The sequence below is a fragment of the Eleginops maclovinus genome, chromosome 24, assembly GCF_036324505.1.
Source record: "Eleginops maclovinus isolate JMC-PN-2008 ecotype Puerto Natales chromosome 24, JC_Emac_rtc_rv5, whole genome shotgun sequence".
NCBI lineage: Eukaryota > Metazoa > Chordata > Actinopteri > Perciformes > Eleginopidae > Eleginops > Eleginops maclovinus.
The window spans coordinates 5,224,215-5,236,585 of record NC_086372.1 but is presented as its reverse complement, the minus strand read 5'-3'; the positions used below and the strand labels follow the sequence as shown (position 1 = coordinate 5,236,585).

Genomic DNA, 12,371 nt, shown 5'->3' with positions numbered 1-12,371 from the left:
TTTGAGCAGCAGATTGTTTTGCAAGCTAAAGTCACAATGCAAAGAGTAAAGTATCTCAAAGCGAATTAAAAACAACTTCAAACTGATTTAAAACACAACAAATACCCCCAAAACTCACCAAATCTGAGGAGAAGAAGAAGCAGAGGAAGCAACACAAGAGAGAGTATGCTGAGTAACACACACACACACACACACACACACACACACACACACACACACACACACACACACACACACACACACACACACACACACACACACACACACACAGATGGGTGTGGTGTCAGTCCCTAGAGTCGGGGTCTGTTTCCCCTCCGGCCAATCGCGAGACTGACTCCTCCTCTGTGATGCTGCACCGCCTGCAGATGTCTGTGCAGCTGACAACGCCTCTTACATCATCCCTGCGCGCGCACATTCAAGCATGGAGACACGTCCCAGTAGAGGCACAAAACACAAATCCTGCACCTGAAATGAGCAGAGGAGGGCCCCTTTAACAGGCTCTTAGTCTCTTAGTGTTTCTTGTGTTCACACAGGTGAGTGTCATCATGCTGACGAGGTGCACACCTGTATACCTGAGAGCTTAGTTGAGATGCACACAAACTAAACTAAAGACAAAACGTCTAAAAATGAAAAAAAAAATGAATCCACTGTTGCCTTTTGTCTGGCATCATTTTAGAGTTCATATTTACTGAAGCTTGAGCTGTACATAGGAAGAGAAACCACCGTTCTGTTTTTACAGTTATGAGATTAAAATCAGTGACTAAAACTAAGATTTACTGACATTGTTCCCACCCAAAATTGACTAAATACTGCAGGGAAAATGAATCGGACTCACTCAGGAATGCTCCTTGCAACAGTTCTATTCAATTCAAAGGTTTAATGTCATTTCATATGCACAACGACGATGGGGCCATGTGAGGAATGAGAAGCCTGGGTCACAGGTTCCTCAACGATCAAAATAGTGCAAGCTCAGGCGTTAAAAAGTCTTATTGCCTGTCGGATAAAGCTATTGATTGAGATCTGCAGACCCCACATCAATGAAAGAAAGCTGAACATTCTGTCTGATGTATGTGAGCCAGTGTTTAACAGAGAAGTGTTTTTCTGCTCTTACTGTTAATTCTGCTGCAAAAGCCTGCCGTGTGCTCCTGTGTCTGCAGCTGACAACAGCTGACGGAGCCCAGATTGTTGTGGCTGATTGCATAACTTAAAGACTATAGAAAGAAGAACAAAGGGTTTAGTTAAAGCACTTTTCGCTCTACTGAACACTGTCACACACTTCAGACTGGTAAGTATAGATTGATGCATCATCTGCGTACATGGTGATATTCATGCTTCCTCCTATTAGTGTAAAAGTTTTAGGACAGTTTTTCCAATGTTGTGAACCGTTTGATCAGTATACTGTCTTCCGTAGGCGTTAAAATGAGCATGAATGGTCGTCTTTCTTTGAATGTGTAACCTGTCCAGTGATCCTCTCGCCAAAATTCACCTTCTTAAAGATAAATCAATGTTTAAAACTACAGGAACACTCCTGCATGAGCTGTGTGATATGTCTCTATGTACTGCTGACTGAAGAGTTTTACTTCTCGTTTTTTATGAAATTACTTTCAGTTTTTATTTGAATTAGACTGGAAAATGAGGGCTGCAGTATTTGCCATTCTCTTGCTGATCATATATCAAGGTATGTTTGTTTCAACTATTTCTTCAGGTGTTTCAAGCAAATATAAAGTACATCATTAATCTCAACGAGAAGCGATACAGCAGCGAATTAAAGAAAAGAGTTTCCTTCAGGATAAATAAAGTCTCATCTCATATCTGATGTGCCAAATATGTAGTGGAGTAATGAATCTACAGGATGACAGGATGTGTGTGTTGTTCCCAGGCGAGGCCCTGAAGTGTAACTACTGCTTCTCAATGGAGAGTGACCTCTGCACCCCCACCAGCACCCAGACCTGCTCCGGGGCAGACAATGCCTGCGGTGCCGTCATCGTGACCGGCCCAGCCAGTAAGTCTGCAGTGGTGACCTTTACCTTGCTTTAGTTCTTACATTTTTTGCTTCATTATAGATGTCCTGTAAAGATTTGAATGCCATCCGTTTTGTTTTATCATGACAGGCGCTTCTTTCCGTCAGTGCATGAACATGGGGGTGTGTCAGGGCTTCATCTCGACCCCCGGGGTGTACGCCATATGCTGCAGCACCGACCTCTGTAACTGACCCCCGAGCTGTCTGACACTTTCCTCTGCTGGATTTATATTACTGTTACACCACTTCCATGCACATTAACTCTGTTGCATCCTTAGAATGCAATTAAAAAGATGAATGGTATTTGAAAAGATCCCTTTGTACTTTTTGTGTCCGGTTTAAATTGAAAGCAGTGAGGATCACAACTGCTAAATGACACTAGATGGCAGCAGAGCGGAACATGGAGCATCTACCAAAGATTAAGTAACAACTAGGCACTTTGTTCTGCCATACCAGCACCACACTATACTGTATCCCACAATACACTGTAAAAACTGTAGATAGAAACCCCTCCCAGCATGGTTCAATACACTTCAACAGCACCTGAAACTACATCCCAGAACCTTCACTTAGGACCTCTCTACACAACTTTTCACAAATCTGAGAAGTGCGCCACACCTTTTGCAAATGAGATTTCCTCAGGCTTGGATTCGTAGCAAGCATGCTGGAGTAGATTCTTACATTAATTTGTTTCAACCCCAGGCCTTTCCTTTCTTTAAACAATAAAACCAGACAGGAGTGGACTCCGATTCCATTGATAAATGGTACAGGGCTGTAAGGTAAACTGCTGTTGGAGCAAAGCAACCAATGATTCTTGGACAAGACAACCAGAAGCTATTTATTCCTGTGTAACCATAACAGATAGGCCTAATCCTGTGATTTTACAGTAGACAAACAAGCTTCCATGAGGAGTGTTGAGGGAGAGAATGTGGACTTCCTCCTTCTTACCACGCTACAGTAAAACCATGGGAGATGACCAACATGGCCCTTTATGAGGTGTACCCCATTAAGTGGGGCTTCCCTTGTCTGACAAGTGCCTCGAGCACAGTGGAAATACCATATAGCTGTCCATGTGCAGCCTGGGGAACCCCACACTGAGGGTTTCCACCAGATCACCAGCAGAGAGGAAGACACGCACACTCACATCATCGCACACTCACATCATCGACAGAAGCAATGGGCAACACATGAGGGGAAACCCGCAGCAGAGTTTGATGCCTTTAAATTCTGATCACAGATATTGCTTGACTTCATGCAATATGAAAACAGAGCTAAGGTTCTGAATCTGAACTATTATCCAGGGATTTCCCTCGGATCTGTTCGTGGGATACCATTCACACTAAGGTTGTTAGGTTAAGAGTATTTGAACACCTTACCTGTCTTTCTTTGAGACCAATGCAATGCCGCCGCACGTGGCTCCCAAGGGCAATTGGATCTATTAATAAGGCTCTATCTATCGACCCCTATCCCTAACCGTTTTTTCTAGTTAATGGGGTCAAGCTCGTTATCAGATGAAGCCTGTATCTAAGTTCAATCGAGTTGCCTTTCCAGATTGAACTGTGTTTGACATTGTGAAAAAAAAAGGTCAGCATGAGCCCCAGCAAACTGGCAAATACTACAGCACACAATGAGTCAATTACCCTCAGCCATAGTGCGTCGTTTTTATTTGTTGCAACGGTAAGTCGAGCCATCAGCAGGGAGCTCTCAGGGATTTTCTGTTTCCTGTTGTGGGTGGACCACCAGAGCATCAGCTCCACGCAGATCTGGTGACGCTCACTTCATAAACATCTTATTTTAGGAATGCCCCGGGCGAACGAAAGGCATTCGGTTATGGGTACACTGAGAGGAATCCACTCCGTTTGGTCAAACTACTATTTGCGTCTGCATCTTTTAGAGTGTATGGAGGTGTACAGAACCTGTCTCTCTCAGGTAAATACTCCCCATCCCATAAGGCCAGAGAGAGTACTATGGAATCGGACAATGAGCACCACAGTATCAGTGCGTGTTGTATGCAATGTGGTTGGAAAAATAGTCACCTCGTTAACACTGCAGGATGCTCCAGCAGCAAAGCCCCGTGTGCCAGGGTACCTACAACCCAAGGAGGATCTCTTCAGAGTTTCCGACACGTCATGTTTTTCTCCTCGCCTTGGGCAAGGAAACCGGCAGTCCATGAGATATATGTTTGTGGTTACTTTAATAGAGTCCAATAAAAGTGTTGTTTTGCAGCTACCTCTGCACGTTACAGCCGGGGTTCCCTGAAAAATACATCGCCTGTGTCCACCTGAGATTGGTTGCACTGAGGAAACACTCTCACTCTCCTGGAAGTATTCCATGAGGATGCGTAAAAATCACAGATTCCCTCACATTAATGTTTCCGCTGCATGAATGGAACAGCAAGAGGTGTGAGGAGGTTTGCCCCAACATCTGGCCTTACTGCAAACATGGAAACACGCCATAAAGCTTCTGAACTATTACAACAAGTATTGCTAATATTGTACATGCCTTCTAATGTCGATCTCCGTATACAGTAGTCGTTTGAGGATGGGTTTTACCTCCAGTATGGGATCCAATGTACCCCTAAAGGACAAATCAAGTGTCATAGTTGGAGTATGTTGTCTCAGTTCTTGTACTCAAAGACGATAAAGCTGACTTTAATCTAATAATACTTCCTGTTCCTGTCAGTTTTAATACTCCTACATGTCTTTTATGAAACTGAGCTAATATGGTTGTCAGCAAAGGCTGAAGAAGTACTCATATCTTGTACTTCAGTGAAAATAGAAGTACCACAGTGTAGGAATACTCTGTTAATACACAAAGATACACATAAAGTACCGAAAGTAAAGAGTATTCATAATGTAGATTGGCCCATTTTATCATAATATATATGATATATTTTAATAATTTGAATTGCTTTGTACATTGCAGGGTAGCTTGTGGATTTACTCCAGGTGTAACTCATTTAAGTGCTGATTACATTTCATATCATTCATCTCAATCTGCAAAGGAACTAAAGGTATAAAATGAATGTAGTGGAGTACACAATTACCCTCTGAATTGTAGTGGGATAGAATAGCACAACACTTAAATACTCAAGTAAAGCATCTCAAAATTGTAATGTTGGGTAAATGTACTTCAGGCTGTGTTCACTGAAGCCTCTCAACAACCTGACCTTAATATGCACGCCCGGATGTAGTAGCTCCTCCCTCGGCTGTGTACTTCCACTATATCTAGACTTCCACGCGACTTCTCCTCACTCCCAACTCCTGTTTCACACTCCCACTGCTGCACGCGAGGAACAGGATGCTGGCCACGAGCAGCCTTATCGTCACGAGCCTGACCCTGTGGATTATTTTGCTATGCTCCTCCGCAGTGGTCTGCAGGAAGTCGCAGTTTCGTCCTGATGACGAGGAGTTCTGGTTGGAGAGCGTTTCCAGGGCGACGTGCTCCTCGCGCTGTCTCAGTCTGAACACACCGCTGCAGGTAAGCACGCTGACGTCACGTAGTTTCAATTAGGAAAAACAAGTGGCTTTATCGTAGTACAATGGCACCGTCAGTTAATAAAAGCAGACACAATCACTCCTATGATGTGTAGGGTTTGTGTAAACCATTGTACATTTCAAATAAGACAAACAAAAGCACCGGAATATTCCCTTGGTAAAACATTTTCTGTAAAGTGTCATTTCAAACGAAGGCCTTACTGTTATTTCAAATCCTTCACCACACCACACACAAATAATGATGGTTATTCTATCTTTAAACAATAAATATACAGTTCACCATGTGTAATGATTTACTTAATACATTATATTCTATAGTAAACACATTTAACCTGTTACATTCTATAATAGGAAATGCAAAATACTTTAAGGCATTAGGGTTAGTTATTAATACAGACCCTTCCGATGTCAGTAACTATTTCTTTTAACACACACAACCACACACACACACACACACACACACACACACACACACACACACACACGCACACACACACAGTTGAGCAGTGCGCCTTTTCTTTTGCTCCGGGCTTCAGAGTGATGGGGACAGCGTTCCTGTATACTCACTTAGGGCGATGTGAAGTGCACAGAGTGATGGTTCAGTCCAGGGAACGGAGAAATCAGATTCAATCATGAATGCTTACAGTGCTGTCGTGATTTCCCTCTTCCTTTTACTGCCTCTAAACCAAGAAGTGAAGCATTATTCCTCCTGGATTTGGTCCTAAAAACTGCTCCTAAAACATTCAACCTCTGAAGCATCAAGTTATCTATCTACGGTACCCCCAAAGTTAGCCTCTGCTATCTAGTGTGCTGTTGTCTCCTTTCACTTGACCAGTGACCCTTGATGTGCATTCATTACAATTTCAGCCTCAGGCTCTCAGCAGGGAGCCATGAAGGACGCCATGTCCCACAAACTGGGGAGGAAAAACAGTCGTTTGTGTTTTTTACAGAAAACATAAAATGTAGACTCTGCAGTTCTCTTGACAAACTGGAATAGTACTACTAAGGTACTATACCAAAGCATTACAGATGTATTATTGTACACTTATTCTCATTAACTTTTGGGTGTCTCTTCTTCTTTTCATTGTCTTTTTCAGAGTAATGGTTCCTTGGGCTGGTGTCACAAACACAAACACTGTGCAAAGGTAAGTAACGGTTTTGAACACAGCACTCCTACAGGTTCAAAAGTTATTCAGACTGTATTTTTCATTGATCGCTTTAGAAGAGCTTAAGATGGCACTATACTGTGGCATTGGCGCCTCGGAGGGACATTGTGCATAGCTTAAACCTTAGAAAAATTAGCATCGAGCGTGACGTAGCGAGCATCACTTGGCAGCCATTAGTGGAGTTCAGTACTCCCTACAGCCCTGTTGTGGTGTTTGACTGAGAGCCAGTCCTGTTTTTTCTTCTACTCCTCACAACTCACATTTCCAAACGTATAAAAGTACTTGGAATAATATGCTTGTGGTTTATTCCTTGGGGAAAGTCGATGCCTTGTTTGTGGATGTTTACAGATCTGGATCTCTTTCAAAGAAAGTGTTGAATAATGAAGCCAAACACAGGGCCTGCTTCGTCTCCCAGGAGTTTGTATACGCAACAAATTAAGTGGAGTTTTTCGCTCCATTATCTCTGGTTGGTCATGGAGGAGTGACAAAATATTCCACTACAGCCACATAAATGCAAGTCATGTTTAAAAGAACAACTGCGAACCCAAACCAATTTGATTACAAATCCTGCAGCCGAGTCAAAATATCTCTGCTGTCTTTGCTACCGATTGGGACATTTCTTTCAAAGACATCACCAAGTTGCCCACGAGACAGCTTTCTCTTCCGCATAGTGGAATGGTATGCTTGATTTAAGCTTGAAATGGGGCGGACAATATAACCGAACATCAGTCTGGATCAGTGGACGAGTTCTCCTGGAGACCCGGGGCGGCAATGGCAGGACTGGCACGGCCTATCAGTCATGCTTCAAGGACTCTCCTTCGGATAGCAGGAGGATTTGTGAATACATTTAATGGAAAACCAGACATTTAGCCACCTAAAGTGGACCTTTATTAGTCGCCATTGACTCTGTTTTGGATTAAGAAATGTTATTAATATTATGGATGCATTTATTGCGTTTACAGTTTTTACGACCTCGCTTCTCTACAAAACAACACAATCCCATATCCAAACTCCTTGGACTTAGTTCAGAGTTTGCTGCACTTCTCTAACTTTCTGACAACTTGCGTCCTTGTGATGCTACTGTACATTGCCCCCCCCCCCCCTCCCACTGTTTCTCACTTCAGCATGAAATTACATCAGTGTACACCCGCTCCCCTGGGCGGCCGCTGCTTACTGGTGCAGGAGTCAGCTTTATGGTATAGAGGGCGATGCTGGTAATTGGTGACATGCTCCAGAAACAGACCGAGAACAACATTTATTAGCTGTAGGTTACTTTTTAGTGCGTGGCTAAACATATGGTAGCACCAGCTATTTCAGATTACATATACACAAACATTTTACTGTTGATAAAAATAAACAGCATAGATTCACCTCAAAAAATGTCCTTTAAAGAATCTCCATTTTCATATCAGAATGTAATGTGTATCATTGCTTACTCTCGTTGCTTTTCCCTCCACAGTGTCTAGAGCCCTGCAAAGATTCCTGGGAGATGAAGAAGAAAAGCGACTGCAGAGAAATGTGTGAGGTAAACTGCAACGCAATATACTTTATGTTTACTAGGAGCAAGGGATAACATAATAATAAAAACGTTATGAGGTCCACATTAACATTGGCAAGATACCCAGCCTCTGATGCTAACTGGTCACCCTCCAACCCTTCTAGCGAGTATTTCCCAAGAAGCACTGGGAGTGTGTGACCAGCTGTGAGTTCCTTCAGTCGGTGCTGGCAGTGAAGCAGGGCACGTGTCCTCCTCCAGATAGAGCCAGCGGCTTCGCAGCGGCCTGCGTTGAGAGTTGTGATAACGACAGGGAATGCTCCGCTCAGAAGAAATGCTGCTCCAACGGCTGCGGACATACCTGCCAGTCCCCGAAAGACCTCTATAAGGGTGAGGAGAGTCATAATAATGGGCCCCAAAGCAGAATAAAGCCATTACTGCATTACTTACTACCGTTTGTCTCCCAGGTGTTCCTCTGAAGCCGAGGAAGGAGCTGGGCTTTGAGGAGCTCCCGTCTGGTCAGCTGCAGGTCCGTTGGTCCTCCCGCTTCAACATCTCCGCTGAGCCGGTGGTCTACATCCTGCAGAGGAGGTGGAACTTCGGCATCCAGCCCAGCGAGGACACTGCCACTTCCTGGCAGGTGGTTGCACAGGTCAGTACACTGCACCCTGTAGTTCAGGTGGTAGCCAAAGTTCAGGTAGTTCTCTGTGTAACTCTGTAAACCAACACTCCCTCTGATTGATCACAGACCACAGAGCAGGGTGCCAGGCTCTCCGACATCCGACCGGGACGCTGGTATCAGTTCAGAGTGGCAGCCGTGAACACCCACGGGACTAGAGGGTTCACCACGCCCAGCAGACACATCCACTCCAGCAGAGGTCAGACAAATCCTCTGTGTGTGTGCTTGTGTGTGAGATCAAGTGTTTGTTTATTCTAGAGTCACTATACAAAAAAAAAAAACAGTATCCTTGCCGCTGGATGAATATTAACATCACCCTTTCCTCCTCAGACCCCTCCAGCCCCCCGGCTCCCTCTGAGCTCAGAGTATCCAATATGATCTTCGGCGGCAGCAGGGCTGTGTCGACCCGGCTACAGTGGAGCATGCCCAATGACCTGGATGTTCCCGTCCACAGCTACAGGGTCAGCTGGAGCTGGACAACTGCGGGACAGCCCTCCCCCTTATTCCTGACCAAGAGGAGGAAGACAGTCAAAGAGGTGATGACTGTTTCTCATCTTATTCCAGCGTCTTGATATCATTCCAACTGCCTTCAGAATCAGAATCCGCTCCTGTCTATTCATTTACGAGGCAAAGAGTTAAAGAATTTAACAGCAGATATTCAATTGGACTTTCTCATACTGTGTGTGTTTGTGTGTGCAGACCCAGGTGGAGCTGGACAGCCTGCGGGCTAACAGGAGCTACAGTGTGGAGGTCCAGGCTGTTTCCTACTGGGGACAAAGTCAGCTCAAAGGCCCCCGAGCCGTCCTCCACTTCAGCACACAGCGCTGTACGTATTATACCTTTTCCTATACTTCTTTCTTAGGTTTTTTTCTCCTTAAAACAGCTTGATGAAGTGTTTAGCGTTCTTTAAGTGCTTCCTCAGTTTAAAAGAAACATTTCTCTGATCTGATTACTAATTTATGGTGCTCTTATAGCCAAAGGTTCTGCTCCCAGAATCCCTGGAGGTGGCACTCTGGATGTGGGGACGCCATTCTACCAGGAAGGACAGCTCCGGGTTCATGTGTATTGGCAGAGCAGCACGGGTATGTACACATGTAGTCTGCAGATGGATAAGAGAGGCAAATAGTTAGTCTTCCTCAAACACACTTGCTAATATCAAATTGAATTGACCATCTTTGGGTATCATTGTGAAACTCTCCTCCTGTATTGCTCTTTGTTGGTATAGATGCCTCTGTTGAATACTACGGTATCCAGTGGGAACCAGAGTACTGTGTGCAGAACCAGACAGGACCTTCAGAGAAGACCAGCACACAGGTAACCCCCGTCACTATAAACACTGATGTACTGAGTAAATGACGTAAATCCTACTTCCAAGAACTTTATGGACAAAACAGATCTTGTTAGTTGGTGTCAGGTTGGAAATAAAGAATGAAGAGGATGTAACGCATGTAGTAATCTTATGGTTGTGTTTTTGTCTGCTGTAGGAGAGCTTTGTCAGCCTGCAGGGTCTTCTCTTCTCCTGTAAGTACAAAGTCATCCTGCAGCCAGTCGGCCAGAAGCGTCACCTCATGTCAGAGAGCATCAGCTTCTTCACCCCGTCCTGTGCCTCCATCCAGGCCAAGAGCCAAAAACCCATCAGCTGTCCCGGAGATACAGGTGAGGTCATACATGATGCTGATTTCAGCTTGGAAAAAAGATTCAGGTCACCACATGGATCCAATCCAAGGAATCTATTCACAATTATTAATGGATAATCTTAAAAAATATGGTGCTGTTTAGACAGTGTACCAGAATCTGAATCATATTACAGTTTTATTTTACCCCTCTCCTCTTCCTCCTCCAGCAGTGTCCCGTCACAGAGTCCTGCTGAAGGCAGCCAACCTCACCGCCTCCTTCGATGTGCGGGTGGGAAACGTGACGGCCGCCTTCAGCTGGGAGGTGTCGACAGCAGAGCCCCACCAGCAGCTCACTGGGTACCAGGTCACATGGGCGGAGGTCTTCCCCCCCACCGGACACAATTACAACCAGCTGCCTCACAGCCTCATCTCTCAGTCTCAGATCCTGCCTCCGGTCAGTGCTGATCAACCTTACATGCTTATATTTTGAGTTCAGATAAGGTTGAGGACACTTCATTCATGTCATCCCTTCTGTCCTTCAGGACGGTAATGTTCTGGTGGTGTCAGGTCTGCATCCGGCCAGTGTGTACCGGCTGGAGGTCCAGACCATCACAGCAGAGGGGGAAGGACGCGCAACCAGCAGAACCTTCCAGACTCCCGGACTGCAAAGCACACGGAGGCACAGTAAGGAATTAAAACTGGCCTTGAGAGGTCAAACTTTATCAACTAAAGCCGAACTTATATTAAGTATATCTTGTTTCCCTCGTTCAGGACCCAGGCTGAGGAAGCATCACCAGGAACAGCCGATCATAGAGAGGCACTGACCCCCGAACGCCAATCAGCCGGCAAGAACCGAGTACCTGAAACTCAGGAGAATCCACAGAACACTGATCAGTGCATCTTCCCCAGCTTCAGGAGCGGGGTGAATTCTTCATTTCAACCGTTTTTATCCCTCCCTGCAGTGTGTCAAACTCAACTACTGGTAAACTATGAGTAGGACCATCATTTGGTGCCAAGTGCCATGTAATTCGATATTCTGCATTCACAATTTGCTCTATATTAAAGAAGTATGTAGGGTTGATACCCAGCAATAACTCCCTTGCATGTTAACAAATGTAAATGTTGTTGTCCAGTGATTTCTTCAATATATTTATTCCTGCAACTGATTCATTGAAGAGAATGAATGCCATGTAGTCCCATTGTACTGTAAATGCTGTATATACTGTCTGTATTTATTATTTGTGGTATATATATATATTGTGTGTGGATGAGTATCAGCTGTAAGCATAATACAGTTGTATGTGTGCTCAGTATTCCTGTACAAAGTTGTTTTTAAACTGAAGATAAATCCCATGTCAATACTGTATGTGTTCCTTGAGTCACTCTACATATATATATTCTGCAGTTTTGAGCCTGAACAAAAGATGGCAGTATTACTCCTTACATCCACTGCTTTCTGTATTCATCAGAAATGTGTGCAGGGAAGAAAGCATCATCAAGAAAGTGGTTTTAGTGTTGAAAGCTTAGTAAATATATCAATCTGTTAGATCTCTCCGGATTTGAACAAAAATGTCTTTAAAATAGGCAAACATTGAATTCTACTAAATTGTGTTGCTTGTAATGTTTAATATATATACCACTTTGTGATGGTAAGGACATAAAATATATTTTAAAAGAGTCTTCAACTTGTGGTCTTAATCAGGGGTAGGAAATAATAGTGTGATTAGAAATATGCATTGTAGGGGTATTCTGGGCCATTTAAGAATCAGTAGGATACGCTTCATTTTTAAAAAAAGCTTATTTTACTTTATTGGACACATTTGTTCCTTGTTAATTTACATTGTATGCTGTCTTATTAGGCAAACAAACCTTGCTAAGTATTCTCATCAGTTAGTTTA

General features: G+C 44.0%; 1 protein-coding gene across 2 annotated transcripts; it reads left to right on the top strand.

The window, feature by feature from the left end:
• The first annotated feature begins 5,269 nt into the window (after window positions 1–5,269).
• anos1a (anosmin 1a) lies at window positions 5,270–11,835 on the top strand. 2 transcript variants are annotated; one of them, XM_063877937.1, is made up of 14 exons: window positions 5,270–5,500; window positions 6,615–6,662; window positions 8,143–8,208; window positions 8,346–8,568; window positions 8,646–8,830; window positions 8,927–9,056; window positions 9,188–9,393; window positions 9,557–9,683; window positions 9,832–9,939; window positions 10,083–10,171; window positions 10,342–10,513; window positions 10,704–10,927; window positions 11,016–11,157; window positions 11,245–11,835. In XM_063877937.1, exons 1-14 carry the CDS (start codon window positions 5,321–5,323, stop codon window positions 11,295–11,297), a joined length of 1,953 nt encoding a protein of 650 aa, XP_063734007.1. In that variant the 5' UTR covers window positions 5,270–5,320; the 3' UTR covers window positions 11,298–11,835. The 2 variants fall into 2 exon arrangements, with proteins under 2 accessions (XP_063734007.1, XP_063734006.1); XM_063877936.1 differs by having other exon boundaries at window positions 10,701–10,927.
• The last annotated feature ends 536 nt before the right edge of the window (window positions 11,836–12,371 follow it).

What these genes read in the sequence shown, in the direction of transcription:
- anos1a (XM_063877936.1), top strand. Translation starts at nt 5,321, where the DNA reads ATGCTGGCCACGAGCAGCCTTATCGTCACGAGCCTGACCCTGTGGATT. An exon ending in GTCTGAACACACCGCTGCAG is followed by an intron (nt 5,501 to 6,614) that starts GTAAGCACGCTG and finishes TGTCTTTTTCAG; the next exon opens with AGTAATGGTTCCTTGGGCTG. An exon ending in AGTCTCAGATCCTGCCTCCG is followed by an intron (nt 10,928 to 11,015) that starts GTCAGTGCTGAT and finishes TCTGTCCTTCAG; the next exon opens with GACGGTAATGTTCTGGTGGT.